Genomic DNA, 19,492 nt, shown 5'->3' on the forward strand with positions numbered 1-19,492 from the left:
TGTTGTGAAAACACAGCTGACAGTTTAGAACTCCTGCTTGTAAATTCTCTGCTTCTCTGCAATGTAAGGCTATGTTAGCAGGTGGCAAGTTACAGGCCAAATTTTGCCTTTATCTTCTAGGGTCTATGGGTGTTGTAACCCCACTTAATGCCACTAAATCAGGCATTGCATTTCTGCAATTCAAAAAAAATTGAGATTTTAAAAAACCCCACCAGGTGTTAATTTAGAGTATTGGCAGTTTAAGAAAATAAATACTCAGTGCTGTTTTGGAAAAGTATGTATTTTTAGACCAATTTCCTGAGGAAATGAAGCTTACATGATAGTGTTGACTGTATGCACATGTTGCTCCTTCCTGAAAAATTTGGAATCTGTTGTATTTAAAAGAAAAGATCTGTCAGATTTAAAAGAAAATAAATAAATTCTCTCTCTCTTCTGCTCTCTCTCATATATATGTGCAGATCTGTATACACTTCTTTATTTTTTAAGTATTCAGCCTTGTTTTTTAAAATCGACCAATTTCTGTTTTACAGTGCCTGAAAATGACAACAAAGCGGAATTTGTTTGTGCGGCTGGTGCCATGCCGCTGTCTGCGTGGAGAGGAGGAAACAGTCACTACACTTGATTATTCTCACTGCAGCCTGGAACAGGTGCCTAAGGAGATTTTTACTTTTGAAAAGACCTTGGAAGAACTCTATTTAGATGCCAATCAGATTGAAGAGCTTCCAAAGGTATGTTGGGTGGTTTTCGTTTCAGTTACATTTATGAACTCTGTTACTTCATCAGCATTGTAGAACCTGATAGATTGTAGCTTCCTCCTTCAGCTTTTAGACTACAATTTGCCAAATATTTTTAAGTAAATGTTGGTCCTAGAAGCAGCAGCCCTGGTAGAAGGAATGTTTTATGTGTTCCAGCTTCACTTAGTTTGCTACATGAATTGGAGTGAAACTGCTTAAGGAACTGATCCAGCCCAAGAGAGGTACATAGTAGAGGCAGGCTAATCTACTTCTGTAGCAGTGTCTGCTCAAACTGACTAACTGCATTCAACAAATCGCAGCATTATTTTGAATCTCTGATAACACATGAAGATTAGAAGCAGCAAGATTAATGTCTTCTTCAGATCTCTGTACCATACAAAAGATGGCTACAATCCACAGTATCTGTTGAGTTGAAGTCCTTTCTTCTTCGATACATGACTGAAGAGACTTTCTGAAGTACCTCCGAGTATTCAAGTCCAAAAACTAGAGAGCTGGAATGCCCCTTTGATTACATGTTTGTTAAGGAAATTAGTATTTGTCATTTGTTTTGAAATCTGAAAACAAACTGCATGCTGAATTAGCAGAATACTAGAGAAAAGAATGAAAATTTTTGCCAGTGAGACTTTAGAGAAGTACAAAGTGATCACTGGAATAGACTTGTTTCCATTACTAGGCCCTATCTTAGTGGAATTAAAAATGTAGTAGTTAGATGAAAGACTTAATATTTAAAATTGTTGTGTCACAACTGTGTGCAAATCTTCACTGTCACGCAGGAAAACTATAGAATACTTTGTTAGATTTTTTGAAAGTTTGCTATAACCACTTCAGGTTTTGCTGGTTTGGATAATTTCAGGATAGTAAATCGACAGTTATCAGAAGCCCTGAATTCCAGTAAAGCTGGCTTAAATAATCTGAATGCTTTTGAAAATCCAACCTTAAATGCTCCTAAGAAGCCCTCAATGAAAATCTGTATTTTTACATTGAATAGAGCTAATAACATATAAATTAAAACTAGACATTTTGTCAAAGTTTGTTATAGTTTAGACCTTCCACTATTTTATTCTTGTCTTGTCCCAAACAGGTATTTCTTTACGCAAGACTTAGTCACTACAGGTTTTAGTAGCTTGCTTTTGAAGACTTTGTGTCAGTGTTTGAGTTTTTTTCACATGATTTCAGAACTTCATTCCTGTCTCTCATTCTTTACTGGAGAAGAATAACATTGCACGCTTTTAAGATATTATAGAATAATATATATATATATAAAAATTATAGAATAAAATAGCTTTCTTAGCCCAAAAAAAAAAAAAAAAAAAAAAATCTTCTGAACTCTTCTTGCATTAAATTCCTATTTCCTACATCATAAGAACTAAGTAAACATCTTCCTCCCAAACTCATAATTCTCTAAAAAATAGTTTTTGGTAATCTTAAGAGGAAGACAGACTTACTGTAGCAATCAAATGGATGCATGTTCAGAAGCAGTGGTTAGTCTGCTTTGTCTTCCTTTTCTATTACATGCCATTTGATTTCATTAGTCAGTTCCAATATGGAATTCGCATTTGATACATGAGTTAAATGAGAGGTGGGCAGTCTACCACTTAACCTAGTCTAAGATTAAATTATCCACGTGACTAGAAAGACTGCTTGAATGTTTGTTTTGTTCCTTTTTGCTTTTCTTTGCTAGAACTGCAGGGACCTGTAATAACCTACACTTGCTTCATGTTGATGTGGTTGTACGTTATAATAGGTCACTCTTACGGGCTTATTTGTGAGAAGCTAAGCATTTTTTCAGCTTTTAAGTAATTTTGGTGATAATTTTTTCCTTTCAATTTTCAAAAGCAAAAAAATACACATATAAATTCAAATACTTTAAAGGAAACATTATTTAGTCATTTGTCAGAAATTGTAATCTTAAAACTATCCATAGAAGATCCATAAGGGAAGGCCTGTAATGTCTGAAATAATCCTAGATGATTTAGAGCTTAAGTTTCAAGCTGTGTATGCCTTTTTCCTAACTCAAGCTTTTTATTTAGTCTTTTAACGCTGAAAAAGGCTTCTAATTAAGCCATCTCAGACAAAGGGTGCTGTACTTAGTAGGCTGTCTCCAGCTTTCTGAAGCCTGGTTAAGACATTTACCACTCTTCCCCTTTCCTCTTTGCCCTCGGTGGTGTGGTGTTCTCCCTGTTTTGCAGTCAGCTGCCCTTTGTATGCCACAACACAACTGGTTTGGGGCTGCCTTTTCAACCTGATCACTGACATAGCCTGTCAGTATGTGTGGCTTCTAAATTTTTGTTAATTGCCTCCAATCTTTTCAGAACATACGTCAAAAATCAGTTCTTAACAACATTACTCCTTAATTGAGTTGACTGGCTGAGGGCACAGCATGAGCAAACTGCAGTGGAGAGAAAGACGGTGGTAGAGGTGGACTTTGCTTTACATGAAGGACTGCTGTGTAGTCTCAGTTTCGTCTGAAATGCTTTCATCTTGTGTGCTAAATCACATCTGAAAACATACTCTGTTTATCCCAAGTGCCACAGTGTGCATTTGAGCTGAAAAGCTCAAACTGTAGCAGTTTTAGTTTTCTCTCTCACTTTGCTGTGTGGAAGAAATTGGAATTACTCAGTAAAATAGCCCTTAATTGTATGACTTCTGGTGTTTTAGTAAACAATAATGATGATGTACTTAATCACTGAATATATGAACATTAAAAAAGAGCAACAACAACAGAAGGAACACCTACAAAGTCAACACCGTACAAAACTCCCCTCCGTTTTCCTTTAGGGATCTTGCAGTTCCCTGTGCTGCATTTGCTTTCACATGACTAACCAGGGAAATTTCTACTGATTCCAAGAGTCCAGATTATTGTTTTCAGGGATGAGTTTTAAGTATCTATTCTTGCTTGAAGTACTGAAATAAAGGAGTGGCTCCAAAATGCAACTCATCAAAGTTTTCCTTCCTATATAGTAACCTAAGTGACTTGTAACTCTTCAAAGCCTTAATGATATCAACTAGTTCTAACAGGTGCACATTTCTGAGGAATTGGAAACATTAGTAGGCCAGTTAGATCTCATTCCTTGAACTGTCCATCTTGCTAATTTACGTCTGCTTTTGTTCTGGGATGGTATATGGAAACGTTACATGAATGGGGCTTGTTCAACAGCCTGTGATTGAAATAATGGCCTTGTAATTGAGAGAGACCCAAGAAATTTTGGTTGAAGTAAACCCATTGCTATGATGTTGATGGGGATAATTTTTTTTTAGTCATAGAACACTTCCACGTTTTGTATGATCTTTTCTCAGAAGTCCAAAAGAAAAGAATGCTAAGTCCAGGTTTTTATGAATGATCTTATCCAAAATTGTCGGGAAAGGAGTATTCATCATAAATTGTTCAGTTGAACCTTTCCAGCCACTTTCTTGCAGATATTTACTTGTATCTGTAAGGTTCCTACATGTCATTTGAGGATCTTTCTTCCATGACACTAATATTACTTGCCCTATTTTGTCAATTTGTAAAACCTTTGGGTAAGAATCTCAAGGTACCTTGCATAAAAGAAAAGATCGGGCTCTGAGCTAATAGTTGATACAAATTATAATGCACGTATACAGAAGAGATTATTCAGTTTTCTGTATTCTTATATCAAGCTTTCACTAGTTTTCACCATAATTTTGTTGGATATTTGTGTACTTGAGCTAGTAAGCGTGGAAGGGAAAAAAATACTGTAAGATAGAATGGAATAAAATTTAAACTTTTAGAGAAGATCAATACCTACTCAAAACCTGTGTTCCAGAACTATTTGACTTTTAAAAAATGCATCTATCAATTTTTTTGTTTTGTTTTTGAAGAAACTGTAGTTACCTCTGGGGTATCATATGGCATGTCTATTATGGAAAATATTTTGTGATGTTTGCAGGACTAACTACAGGTCAAAATTTCTGAGATACTGGAAGGTATTTGTAGGAAATGTTGAGCATAGCTGCTGGCTTGTGACTACAGTTTTTTGTCTTCCTAAGCATTGTAAGCTTCGTCAATTTTGAATAAAACTAGTTAAATAAAGTTTCTGTAGTCAAAGACTCTAAATAGTCTGTCCTTCAAGCTGTGAGGTCAGAAGTTTAAAGGCATTAAAACCAAAAGCTATATAGAGGAAACTAAGAGAAAGTTGCATTCACTTTTTTCTTTGTTTCAATAGCAACTTTTTAACTGTCAGTCTCTGAACAAGCTGAGTTTGCCAGACAATGATCTAACCACATTGCCAGCGTCCATTGCAAATCTCATTAATCTCAGGGAACTGGATGTCAGCAAGAATGGTAAGTCACTTCACTTATTATATTGGGGTATTTAAAAGGCAAATCATCACTGACTGTACAAAGACACCAGTGAAAGTATGATTTCTAGAAGCAGCAAAGCTAGTAAATTTTAAATTACTGCTCCTGATCACTGCTTAACATAAAAGATTCTCTTTTGTGGTCTGGTTGGGATATTTAATTGCACCTCTCAAATTAATTGGTTTGTGCTTTGAGTTTCATTGCTGAAAACTGATACTGTAAAGTATTTTATATTCTCTCAAAATCCATATGCTCCAATTTATTACTTTTAGTGACTTTCCTCATGTTTTACTATACTGAAGAGAGTTTGCACAAGAGTTTGTAAAATTTTGCTGGATTCTATTGTTATATTTTGTTTTGTCTGAAAATTGCAGTAGGACTTGGCTGCTTTGCTCTTCTGCTCTGGAGATGGTAACCTCTTGTCACAGTGACTACGGACAATGACTGATTCACTTGTCTGACTTGTTAAAAATCTATCATTCTGCGTGAGTCAGCCTTTTATATATTATGAAACGCCAGCTAAGTATTGTATACATGGCTTTTTGTTACTGGTGCTGCTTTGACAAGCTGGCAGATGTGTGCGACTGTGAGGAAATTGAAATAACATTATCATCAGACTTATTTGTGTGACTTATTTGAGAGAAAAGAGTTCAATCGTGTTAATTGATGAGGATATAATAACCTTCTCTTACTAATTCAAACTGAATTAAGAGGACCTCTCCTTGAAATCATATTTGTAAATAAGAATTACATAGATATGCCAAAGATTTTATGGTAGGAAATTCATGGTTATTTGGACTGCTGGCTAATTATGACTCCACACAGTTAAGTAAGTTCTCCTTTATTAAGAACATAGTCCAGTTGTTGAGGTGTTGGCATTCTCCTTGATTGTCCATTGTAGCCCAGTCTGTACTTAAACTGTTACTTTATTATTTCTGTCTAATGAATGCAGCATTTAGTGTGGTAAATTGACCTGATTGTCATGGCTGTGTTCCTGGTACAAGTGGATTAATAGTCTTTCTTAAAGAACACTGGCCTTAAACTTTCACAGTGACACACAACAGAGAAAGAATCATCTTTTTGTCCTAGACTGAACTGTTGAAAGGATTAACTGTTTCCAACACAAGTTCTCAGTGCAGAAGACTTAAAAGCAGCAAAAGGGCATTTGAGTTCTAGTGCTGGCTTATGTACGTAAATAGGCAGCTGGTCACTTACCAGCTAGAGAGTTACTTGTCTGTCCAAAATGGCTTAACCTTTAGCTAAGCCTTCAGAGAGCTGCTGAAAGAGCACTTGTTCCTCTGAAGCATATGAAGATTTGAAGGAGGCAATCGCTGAATGGTATGCTATCCCAGTAAACTCTGAAGCTGTTTTCTTGGTGTTGTTTTGTTTTTAACACCTTTCAGTGAAATGACAGGACACAAGTTTATTTAAACTATTATCATGTGTCTGTTCTCAATCTTATCATGGTTTGGATAGCTTCTCTGCCTAGTGTTGCACATCAAAAATAGTCCTGAGATCACATGCTTGTTTACTTGGGACATTGTGTCTCTCACTATTCCTGAAAGCCCTGTAAAACTCAACAACCTGAATTAAGGTCCCTGTTTGTCCTGGTTGGGTGAGGTAAGAAGTAATGCTGTTTATTCTGTGATAAATTTGGTATTATTTGAGACTTCAGTTTGGCTTAAGTGCCATTCCCTTTCTGTTTCCCTATCCACTGTTGCAAGCACAGAACATTTTTCTCTTGACAGCTGCAGGCCTGTTCTCTTCCCCTGTGTCTCCTTTTCTCTTGGTATGAGTTTACTTCTCAGTTTCCCACTGTCCACGATTGTTCTGATGTGTGTCTATAATAGAGGAAAATAGGAGGGCTTTTACTAGTTTTGCAAGACTAGCAAATCTGATCAAAATCTCTCGTTCTTCCTTTATTTGTTAGATATTGAAAGAACACAGTGTGGAAGCAGTGGACTTTGTGGGAAGCACAGAGATTGCTTCCCCTTAATTTATTTACAAAAAAACATACTGGAGATTGGTGATCAATCTTAGTGCAGGATGCTAAGAGATGCCAAATTGTAAAATAGAGTGTGTTTTTCAGATTCCTGTGATTGTGGCAAGTGAAGGTGATAGTTCCTATATTTTTCTTGCAGTATTGATAGATCGTGTTTTCTTCTGATGTCGATGGAGCTAAATAAAGAAGCTTCAGTTTTAAACTGTTACTTCATAAATTGCGGAGTCTGGATCACAGAGCGAGACCTGTTGCTTTCCAAGTAGAACTACATACATATATATATGTGTGTGCATAGTATTTGATGTTTAGAAGAAAATCAAAATTGCAGAAATTCTTCAAGGTAGGAGATGTGTTACACAGAAGTTGTTAGTCCAAGGAAGCTATTTTTATGATGTCTTAGTAGCTCATAAAAGGTCTTGCTTTTTTAATTTCAGATTTAAATGTGTCTAATATCATATATACAATATATAAAACTGTGTAACAGAAATGTGGCAGATGTGCAAATGTGGATACTTAAGAATATTTAGTAATATTTAATTAAAACAAGTCCTGTCTCCAACAGTAGCATGCATGTTTCCCTGTATGATTCCAATGTCCACCACCTTCTATTACTGGGCTGCCTTGAGCCAGACAGGGTGGGCTTTTTACTTGGTCTTCATTTGACTCCTCCTCTGTCAATATATGTAGTCTCTGTGTGAAGTGATGTACATTTCAAGGCATGTGCTGGGTTATGGAGTACAAGCCTCTAAGGTTGTGTGTTCTGGAGCATACAGAAATCTTTGTACAAGGGCTTTTGATTTGGAATATATGATTCATGGCTGCTGATGAGGTCATGGAGTAAATGTAGCCTTAAAATAGCAAATTGCTGCTATATGTGCAGGAAGCATACAGTTAGTTTTAACGCTGCCTTTAGTCTTGGCAATAGGCAATAAATTCTGTAGTTCTTTGGTAGTGAGTACATCAGTTGTCCTTTGATGGCATTTTAACCTGATTCCTAAGGCTACTGTGAACCCTCAATATCAGAGGTATTCTGTTGCTTCTTTCCAGGTGTGCTTCAGCTTTGAAACTTTTAACTGAAGCTTGATGCTGTCATAGTTACAAAGATGAAATTATACTTGAAAAAATAGTAAAACAAATAAGCTACATTCCTATACCAAAAATTACATCCTGTGTTGTAGAAAGCATCAAGAGATGCCCTTTTCTCCCAGTCCTACTGGGTTACATCCTAAAGAGAAGTTGCAGCATACAGAATGTAAGACCTGTATAGAAAAATGAGCGCTTTATTTATGAAGCTTAAGGAAAACTTAAAATAATTTTATCCTCTATGGCCAAGTTTTTTATCTATCAACAGTTGTACAGGAAACAAAGCAAACCCATCCACCAGTAAAACCCCACGGCACCGCTCTTTACCCCTAAATCTGTCCTCTCAGGGTTTATTAACCTTTAGGGGGCAATAATTTCCTTGTGGCTCCTGGATGCCAGCCTTAGCCTGCACCTAGGTCATGTGGAAGACTCAAGGAAGTACTTCTACCTTGTCTTTGAAGGGGAAAGCATTCATGTGCAGTGTACAATGGCGTATATAAATGGACAGAAGAGTTAGCTTTCAGGTTACTAGAATCAAGTGATTTGAAAAGCTGAAGCATACAATGAGGTGACTACCAGGGCAGTTGGGCTTTCCTGGAAGCCTGGGAAATGGGCTTGAAATCACTTGTGCCTGTGGAATTAGTGTAGTGGGAAACAGTGAGATGATCTATTTTTTCCCAGCTTGCAGGTGGTGAAAGAAAAAGCTTGAATTTTTACGTTCCATATTATTATTCAGACCTTTGGAGGATTAAATAGCAAGATTAGAAAATAACAAGCAAGACCAAAAGAAACATGCTGTTTTAGAAATAAGGGTATCTTCAATAGTCTCTTTGGTATTAAGGAGTGGTTCTTTTCTGCTGCAATGTTACAGCAAATTTAAACATGTCAGTTTGTCAGTCTGTATTACAAGAAGTCTTCATGGAAAAATGTACGAACTAAACCCAAGAAAACAAAAATACATCCCCCCACTCCCCCTGCCTCTAGGCATATCTGCCTATAAAATTATTTTAAGTAATTTTTAAAGAATTTTGTTAACAGATGTAAATTTATATCAAATATGTTTTCTTCAGTGTTTTAAAGTCATCTGCTGATTTGGCATAGTAGCTTTAGTATGCTGTGTGCCAGAAGTTGGGGAGTTGAAAAATGAGAATTCAGGAGAGTATCTAGTCTTATGTTATCCATCTGGTGCATTTAGGGATATGGTTTTTCGAGGAATTGAGAATTATTCAAAGATTAACAGGGAGACTGATCCAAGTTTTATTTTCTGCAGGGAGAAGTAAGAGAGGAAGATCCTGAATACAAAAATAACTTGCTTGTAGATTTGCTATTTCTCCCCTTATACTTGGGGGTACTGGAGGGGGCGGGGGGGAAGGCAGATGAGAGCAGGAGTTTTATGTTATCTGTGATGGTGAAATAAAAGAAAATATGATTGATATGCTGCTGACTCCTGAGCCTGTGGCTTTACTATAATGTATCATCATTTAGAGGTCATAAATTTATCCTAACTGTAGGCAGCTATTCTGTTTAAAGTTCTTTATTCTAGTGTTTATAGTATTTTTTCTTGAATATATTGTCTGTTTTATTAAAGATACTGAATAGGATCTGTCTCTGCAGAATCAAATTATCTCTGTGTGTAAGAGAGGATGTAAACAGAATTTCAATGCAGTTAAGGTCTTGAATGTGGAATTTGAGTGTACATATCTGAAATAAGTTTAACACAAATCTCATCCTGGACTCAAATTTTTGTAACACGGAAAAGACACTGTACAAGTAATTGTGGGTTTTTTAGATGTGGATTTGCATGTGAAGGCAGAATGTACCTTTGTTTTTCTAAAGGGATGTTCTCTGAGTAACAGTTGTCATGTATCAAGCAAAAGCAGCTGGATAGACAGCACTGAATTTGCAGCCCAGAGGGGTAGGATACGGAGGAAAAAAAGCAAAGCAGCTTTACATATTTCTGTTACACTTCAGTTTCAGGTTACTCTGAGGACTTGACAACACTCCAGCCATGAATTAGACATAGCTGAAAACATCCTGATGCTTGTCCAAGATGGCATTACGAACTGCTGCCCACAACCTTCCTAGTCTTCCACATTCTGCAATTTCACCCTGCCCTGGCATGTTTAGGTTTATGTAAATTGGTGTGTCAGGCATGTCTTCAAGAAGCAGCATTATTGGCTATCGTCTTTGTTTTCCAGAGCAAAGGCATTTAGGAACCTGTCATGCCACTCGCACTCCTTCTTCTTTATATTGTGTAAGGAACATGGCTTGAGCAGGCCTAGAGATAACTTACTCTAAAAATCGAAGTTCTTCCAGACTGAGGATGAATACTTGAAAGACATGGGCTTGCTGGAGCATCTTAGCTGTGCCAGTACATGTGTATAAAAGGAATAAAAAACAAAAAACCCCACTGAACTGTCATCTTCTTTTCTCTGCTAATTTAGCAGTGCAAGTTATTGTTGTTCAAGAAAGTGATGAGGAGGCACTATCCATTTAAACAGATCAGGCTAACTTACAGTATAAAATAGGATTTATTACTGTCTGAACATCACAGAATTGGCATGAGTTTTTCGCTTCAGGTTAATAACTTAAAATTTTGAATTTCACAAGTGGTCTCAAAATAAAAATTGTAGAAATACTGAACTTTACTCAGACTTGTAATGAGTTCAAAGCTATAAAAAAGCAGTTTACATCTTAATGCTACTGCTTTTTCCACATGTGGACACTTATTCTGCAAAAGAGCCTTTTGTCTTAATTGTGAATAAATACTCTATTACTGTATAAATGCATGTAGTTAAGTACTTGCCTCATTAACAAAATAAGCACCAAATACATTGCCAACACTATTTTATTGCAAATCTAATTATATTATAATAGTCATCGCAACCAGTAAAAGTACATTTTTCTTTAAAACTCATCAGAAAAGCTTAAAAATTCCTGTGTTTTTTTTCTTTTTTTTTTAAATGAAAACACTGTTTAGCTTCTTTCTATTGGATTTGTAGCTCAACTGAAATTTTTGCATTAATCATTACACGGACTGTAAAAATGTTATCCATTTTCCTGTATGAAAAACCTCCAGACAGTCCTCCAAAAAAAGATTCAACTTCCATTTTTGATTGTGTAAACTGAAAGGGGAGCTCCCAGCATAGTCGTAGTTTATGACCCTGCAAGTGACCATTGTTAAAGGGAGGACAAATGGGAAAGGAAACTTTAAAACTTGCAGAGCGTGTAGAATTGGAGAAAAGGACTTCGTAACGTGAAGAGGGAGATGTGAATCTGCTTACTAAGCTATACATAGATACTTGTCAAGGAAAGTCACTTCAAAGAAAAATCAGGAAATACAGTGGAATTTGTTTTCAGAATTTTGTGAATGTTTTCTAAGATTGTTAAATTAGTGATTTCGTTGATAAAAATAAAAGTTTTTCTAGGAAGGGAACTTTTCTGTGTAAACAAAGGGGAGAGAGTAGAGAATGAAAAGCTATATAAATGTATTTAAAATTGGTGTTTTATTAAATCTGTAACAAGTTTAATGATAGGTTAAATCTGTGGCAGTTTTATTTTTTGAGTTGTACTTGAGAAAGGTAGGTTTCTTCCACAGGTCTCCAAACTTACATATTTTCACCTTTAGTAAGAGACAGACAGAAAGCCACAGCTTATGTAATGCTGATACACAAGGAAACCCAAGTTGCAAGGAATTTTACAATTCTGAGAGTGCAAGCGGAACAACTGATGTGACATCTAGCAGCTTTCAAAAGCCTTGGGATATCTGTTTGCGGAACTAGAAGAAAGTATATTTGCAATAATTGCTCCTTTCTCTTGAAAAGATGAATTTGGGGGGAATAGGTTTTCACTGAATAAGCCAAGAGCTTCTGAGCTGCTTGGTGGCAGCTAATGAACTGAGTAACACCTTGTACACAGGTACACAGAGACCAACCTTGTTCTAAGCTGCAACTCCAGCTCTGACTAGGAAGATATTACTGCTGCCCAGCAGCGGGGTCAGGCATCTCCTGGAAACCTGAGGTCCTGGTTAATCTGAAACCAGCTGTGGCAAGAAAAGAAAGAGGGGTGAACGTTCAAAAAGGAGGATGGATGGGTCAGCATTGTGCAGTGAATTGGTTGGGTTCTAACATACTGCTTGTTTTTGAATAATGAAAAATGCTGCTTTTAATTCAGAAAGTATGCAGAAATCCCAAATTAAAGCTAATTAAGTAAATATATAAGAATACAGACAGTGACTGATACTTTAAGTTTGCAGTTTAAAATTTCAGCTTTTGCAAACAGATTTTACATAATCTTGGTGAGAGTTGTGGCCTGTATTCTTGAGCTCTGGAAATATTTTGATTGCCGTGTTTGGAACTGGCTGGAAGGACAGTTATAGCAGAGGCCTGAGTGGAAGAACAAACCAGAGCTGCTCTTTTTATGGTGGAGCTTGCCCAGAAGTTGAGACCAGAATTAATAGATTAGCTGAGGGAAGAATGTATGTAATTAAGGGTGCTTTCATATGCATGCAAACAGGGCGTCTGTGTCCTCTATAGTTGTAAAGGTGCAAGGTGGGATGGGTGCACAGCAGGTTGTAGTTTCATTTGTTTTGCAGCAAGGGGACTTTTTGGTGTGCCTGCTCTTTGGAGAGAATCTTTTTCTCCTCACATTCCCCACAAACTGAGAGATCTAGCTGTAAACTCTTTCCTTTGGGGACATCATCCATACAGCTTTCACAGGCCGCAGCTTTGTTAGTGATTTTCTTTCTCTGTGCCTTTTAGGAATTGAGCCAATACTTTTTTGTTTTTTTAGCAAGCCTGTTTAAAACATTCTGTGTGACAAGAGGTGTAACTTGACTTTGAGGCACTGCCACTGCTCTGTAGCAGTAATAGTTTCAATAACTGAAGTCTGGGCATACTAGTTTCGGCATTTGATTTTGAAGAAAGTACGACTACATGACTACAGTATGAACAGCAGAGCAAGCCCTCATCTGCAGTAGAACTGAAACAGTAGCGTACTGGGGTATCAGCTCTGCAGTCCATTGCAGTGAAGGATACTGCCAGCAGCAGATGTGACTTGCACAATTTTCTGTAAATCCAGAATTGCTCATATTTCTGAGTGAAAAAAATTTGATGGAGAGGAAACGTGGTCCTAGTTTTTGCTCCTGCTCTGCAAGTTACACTGAGTCTTGTGATGTAGGTGAGGAGAGGAGGAGATGAGTGTAACTCCAGATGGTGAGTGGGACCCCAATTATACTTACAATGGCCTCAATCCAGTCTAAACAAAGAGACATTTGTGCACATTTGCTTTGATGTGCCAAAACAATCATTGCTCTCTGGGGAGTTAGAGATCGGGTGAAATTCCATCCTTCAGCTGTGTTACGTGATTCAGAACTGAGGTTGATTACCTTCAAATTTGTGGCCATAGACCCAAAATCCCTATATGACCTTTTTGGTATGCCCTTTGGGCATGTGCCACGGCTGATCTGGAATTCTGATTAAACACCACTTTCTAAGTTAGGCTGGTTAGTTGGTGAGTTTTTGCCAAGTAGAATTCAGAGTGATGAATGCTTTCTGCTTTTGGCTTAGGACAAGAATTTTAGGACAAGAATCCTCTTCCTTACCTTACTCCCAAATTTTCCTTAACAATCTTCCAGTCCTGCCCTGTTCCCTGCCTTTTTTTTTAAGTGTTGTTTTTGGTAGAAATTGGTCAGAGAGTATAAAACTTCTAAAACTTGGGAAAACAGGGAAGTAGGAACAGACAAGTAAATACTAAAAGCTATTACGTAAATCTCACTTCTGTGGGAAACTACACTACAAAAAGAACTTTGCTCTCTGTTCAGTTTGGATCTGGTAGTTAGAATTAAAGATTACCCGCAAATTGTATTTCCTCCTGTTGTGCTTTGCAAATGGTTGTGATGGTTTGTATTTTTTTTGGAAAACAGTGAGTGTGATCTGTAAATCAGCTACAGCACTGAAATGAGTTGGGGGTGATGGTTGTTACCATATAAAGTAGGAAACAGCAGGATGGAGAACCTGTCCATGTGATGCTTTTCAAGGAAAGTAGGATAGGCTGCAACAGACTAGATTACTTGGGGGTTATCTATTGCACTGTCTTCCTCCGGTATAATCCTTGAGTATCGGCATATAAAGCAGTAAAAAACCCAAAAGAAAAATGGGATTTAGAAAAGAATGTGGCTCTCAATTTGCTATGCTCATTTTTTCAGATGCTTATGGAGAGTGGGGGTGGCTATCAAATGGATTAATTAGCACAGTGTTACAAAAGTAGTGTGGAAAGATGTTGTCATGGAGAACCTCAAGATTTCCTTAACAGGGAAGAAGATTGAGGACACCAAGGGTAGATGGAAAGCAGAGAAAGAAGGAACAGATCCTCTTATGAAGTGCTCTTTACAGCCCTTTGTGCTTCTCTAATCTTTTCCAGTGTCTCTCTGCCTTCTTACTCTTCTTTCTTACTTGCTTCCTGAATTAGCTTTCTTGGTAGGAGAACTGAAAGAATCCTAATCCAACAGTAACTGCATGTTTCTAGCATGCAGGAGGAATGTAGCTGAGGAAAAATGGATGTCTGAAGGTTGTTGTACAGCCAGTTAGTAGATGCAATTTCCTATCACATGGTAGAGAGGAGTGGTCTGCTAATTTTTTTTCTCTTCTGAATGTATATACAAACATCAGGTATATTTCATGCTGTCATTCCCAATTTACTGTTCCTTTGATGGCTGCCATTTACCCATGCTGAAGTGTTGAATGAGGCTGTTAAAGATGGCATGTACCACAACAATCCTGGCTCAAAGAAGAGGCAAAATTAAATTCATGGGCTCCTTCATTGTTAGCTTTCTCATATCAGTTGAATTTCTGTTGTTGATTTGTTGTTAAAACTTGCTACCGCTGCCCAAGGCATAGTCAAACAAGAGACTACTGTAGAGTCCTCCAATTATATACAAAAGCATGCTGATTTAACATGTCTGTATTTGGATAGCTAATATTTTATTTGGCTGTTCTTTTGAGACTAAGTTTACATTATCATTCTCCTTTCTAGCAGATGTGCTGTGTGTTTTGTTTTCTAGGTAGTTACCACAGATTTAAGTCTTCTGTGTTTCAGTGAATTCTTGACACAGGCAGTGGAAGCTAATATTAATATTAAAAACATGAGATTTAACATGTTGGACCAGAGCAATCTTTAATCCAAAGACCATGCCAAAGCCAGTAGTGTGACCATCTTTCAGAAAAATAAGCTTAGAGGATCTCTCAATGTAATTCAAACAGCAAAACCATTGGCGCAGAGTGAGCCTGAAACAACTCAGCCTTGAAGGAGGAGCTTAGCAGTGGTTTACTCTGGTTAATGTAGGCACTTACTTTAAGAAGGTAAAGTTTCATCATCAATAGTAAAGAGGTCTTGATGTGCTTTTTAGACAACAGAAGACCACTTCATACAAATCATCTATAACTTTGTACAGGCCTCTTATGTGCTATATTTTTGTTCATCTGCCATGGCTCAGGGCACTGTGTCATGTTAGATGCTTTCCATCTGTGTGTTTGGATAGTCTTGTTTGGTGAAAGAGGCTTCTTGCTACAAATGGAATTAAGAACATGTATATTTAAATTTCTTGGAAATGTGTTTCTCTTTATATAAAGATTATATGACAGCAATAGGTAATATACATTTCTAGTCTTTCTATGTTAGTTTTCTAATCTTTCTTTAAACCTGTCTTTGGACTGGAAAATATCACTGCTGCTTCCCAGAAAGGAGGCTTCATTACATTATAAGTATTACTTTCTTAGTTTTGGTTTTGAACTGAGAGTGATGAAGTAAATTGAATCAGTATTCCCTGTAGTCATCTGCTTTGACTCCACTCACAGCCCCAGTAAACTTCACATGGTTTAAGCCATGTATATAAAGCTATATTTTTATTTTTATTTACACATGTGTGAGTATATATGAGCACGCATGGTAGTAAACCAGAAACGTCAGAAATCTTGGCCTATATTACAGTTGATGGTTCAATTCCTCTGCTTCTATATTTCATTGTTCTCAAGTTCAACTAGCTGTTTCCCAAAAGAGTGTGAGGTACTTGGAGGTATTTAAACACCTGAATTAACTGTGTGGCATAGTGTGCTTTTCTTGCCTTTCACATCTCAATAGCAGAGTACACCACCTGATATGAGTCAAAAGTAATAGTCTCAACCATTTAGTATGACAAACAGGTTCCTGTCAAGAAAGACCTAAAAGTCTACTTTGACAGAAACGGTGTTTCTACTTAAGCTGAATTTGTGGAAAAGTTATCGTGGTGATTTTGCCCCACAAATCGGTTTACGTGAAAGTGTTTTGTGACTACTTCTCTGTCAGGTGGTATTGCCATCACTTAAGTCCTAATATACCACGTCAGTCTTGTTACTGCCCAACATAGAAAGAACCAAACTCTAAGGTAGCATCAGAAGTCATGTAATTTCTTATGTAAGTAAAAACATACTTAGCAGTTGATACTTCGGCACATTTTTTCTGCTTTGGTATTCTCAGAACAGATACATGGAGAGACATAATCAAGTCCCACCTGCCAATCTGAGTGAGAAGACACACTGCCCTTGTCTTTCTCTCTGCAGCTGGACTGTAAGAGTTAATGTTGCTTGGAGCAGCATGAAATTTTATGACCCTAAAAGCGAGCATCCACAGAGTACGGTTCCTTCTTAGTGGTCTCATTCCCTGGTTCATGCTGCCCCTTCCACACACCTGATAAAGCACTTTAGAAGCAGACACAATTACATGCTTTAATTGAAAGATAAAGAATGTAGATTTGTTATCTGAAAAAAACCAGTTGTTTTGCACTAACTTTATTTTACTAGCATATGGGTTTTTCTTGGAAAAAAACCCAGTGTATTCTTAATCCAAGTGGAAGGATTGTAGTATGAACGGTTGTTATACTTAGGACAAGTTTATTTAAAAATAAACAGTACAAAACCAATGTAGTGATACATTGCAAAAGCAGTTGCAGTTGTGATAACCATGTTTTTATTTGTTTTTATGTTATAGTAAAGATTGGGGTGAAAGGCTTGGGCAGTAAAATGATTCAGTGCTGATTTCCTACTGATGTGGTAGATACCTGTCTTCTGTTTTCAAGGCCTGTTTCGTCAGTTTCTGACAAATACAAATTTGGCAGATATGTGGGTTGCAGATTCACTCTGATGTTTTTGGAGATGACCTTGGAAAAAGAGGTTCCTTACTGTTTTAATTTTCAGACATAAATGTGTCTGCAGAATTTTTGTCCTTCTCTACAAATACTCTGAAGCTAACAGCAAGCGTATGTCACGTTTTGGTGTATCTATTCAGAACCATGAATGCTGTAAACATATTTTAAGATTTCAAGCCTTACCATTTCACCTGGATGTCATACAAGTCATGAAGGCATGCATTTGACAAACAGATACTCTTGGAAACTGTTCTATGTATGAATACAAACTTTGTTATACTGTATGAATGCCTCTTTGTTTGTTTGTTTTGTTTGTTTAATAAATACTACTGGGGCTGAGGGCCTGATCTTAAGTATGTTACAAAGTACAGGTACTTAAATATTTGGTAATGAGCAGTGGGAATCGTTAAGTGTACCGTGTCTCTAGAATGTTGCCTGGTGAGCTGCCTGCTAAGCTGCAATATTAAATGCTTTAGGAATAGAGTAGTAAAAGAACTGACATTGCATAAGAGTATTTCCTTAATGAAAACTGTATCTAAAATGAAATAGCAGAGAACCAGTTCACTGGTTGCTAAATGAATGAATTTTTTTACGGCTAGTGGTCTTGTGTGCAACATTTTATACCTGTGATGGAGTCTAATTTCCCAACCTTTCCCTGTATCTTGCAGGCATACAGGAGTTTCCAGAAAATATAAAAAACTGTAAAGTCTTGACAATTGTTGAGGCCAGTGTAAATCCAATTTCAAAGTAAGTTTGTCATTTTTTTGATGTCTTATATTTTGTGCAAACACTGCTGAGTCTCAGACTTGCCCCAGACATGTACCAACCCTTGGAGGCAAGGAGCAGATTTACCTGAGAAGTATCTTCATTAACATCATTGCACTGTGACACAGTATAGCTATATCATTGAAGTATTTTGCCCAAGTTAATAGGCTATGTGGGCAATCCTGCATTATACCATGTGGCTTTCTCAGCTTTAAGTCCATCACTTCTCTGTGAATATAGAGAAATGTGCAAAGAGTTTTCTTTCTTAGTAACAGTAATTTTACTCTAAAGCCTGTACCACTGTTTTTCAAACTTAGTTTATATGAACAGAATTTCCTGTCACCTTATATAGTGACCAAATTAATATGCCAGAAGTGGCACTGCCAGAGATACAAACTTTGCGCAACATAAGTCTTCTGGAGAAAAAAAGTGTTGTGTAGGTTTACAATTAGGTATTCTAATGAATGCCTCCTCCACATGAAGTATCAGGGCATCACAAATACACAGCAAGACTATATTTGTTGTTTATAGTTTTTATTGCCTGTAGATATTGTAGTCGGTTCTTAAAAATAATTTTGAAACTAATCTTACAGAGAGCAAGTATCTAGTGCAATTTTCTAGAAATTCTGGTACCACCTTAATTTTACTGTTAATCAGTATGTAGGACTTTAATACTATACTATTGTTTGGGAAAGTATGACTTAATGCCCTGACTATAATTGAAACAAAGGCATTATGTTATTTTATTTCTGTATAGGCTTCCAGATGGATTTTCCCAGCTGTTAAACCTAACGCAGCTGTACCTGAATGATGCTTTTCTTGAGTTTTTGCCAGCCAATTTTGGCAGGTAAGTTCAGTTTGAAACTTAGTACCTACATTTAGTTTTAAATTTATGCAGGTCAGTTTCTGCTGCTTCTCAAGCAGTGTGAACTGGAGGAGGGGAAGCAGTGTACATTACAAATCCATTTATGCCACATATTAGTTACAGAAAAAAGACCTGAATCTTTATCACCATTTTTTAATTGGGCTTTTGAAGGACAGAGAGAATCCTTAAAAAAAGCCAAGAAATAAAACTCATTTACATACTTGCTGCTTTTACAACACAAGTCTGGTAAGTACGGGAGACTAGTTTTTCTGAAATACAGGTTGTTTATCATTTAGTTATTGGAGTGAAGCAGATAATGACATCTGTAATTCCACTTGTCCTCTCCTGGATGCACAGATTCCTTCATGCACATCTGTAATTCTCAAGTGCCTTGTTGTCAGGAATCTTTCTGAAAGACTAAGCATATTTACGATGTCCTGACTAAGCAAAATTATTCATGCAGTAGCTTAAATACAAGACAAGTACTAAGCCCCTGTCTCTTTAAAATGGATTAATTCTTGGGA

The 19,492-nt window shown here is 36.9% G+C and overlaps 1 protein-coding gene across 2 annotated transcripts in view; it reads left to right on the top strand.

Moving 5' to 3' along the window:
- Positions 1 to 530: 530 nt before the first annotated feature.
- ERBIN (erbb2 interacting protein) overlaps positions 531 to 19,492 on the top strand; it is a gene marked incomplete at both ends in the record, with an annotated part of 63,881 nt that continues 44,919 nt past the window's right edge. The window contains 4 exons of one of the 2 annotated variants that reach the window (XM_082012939.1): positions 531 to 728; positions 4,940 to 5,057; positions 18,007 to 18,085; positions 18,861 to 18,950. In XM_082012939.1, the coding sequence (XP_081869065.1) occupies positions 540 to 728; positions 4,940 to 5,057; positions 18,007 to 18,085; positions 18,861 to 18,950 (476 nt within the window). The remainder of the gene's footprint in view (positions 729 to 4,939; positions 5,058 to 18,006; positions 18,086 to 18,860; positions 18,951 to 19,492) is intronic. The other variant, XM_082012938.1, reaches the window with a different exon arrangement.

The sequence above is a fragment of the Phaethon aethereus genome (assembly GCF_964289735.1).
Source record: "Phaethon aethereus genome assembly, chromosome: Z".
In the NCBI taxonomy this organism is placed as follows: domain Eukaryota; kingdom Metazoa; phylum Chordata; class Aves; order Phaethontiformes; family Phaethontidae; genus Phaethon; species Phaethon aethereus.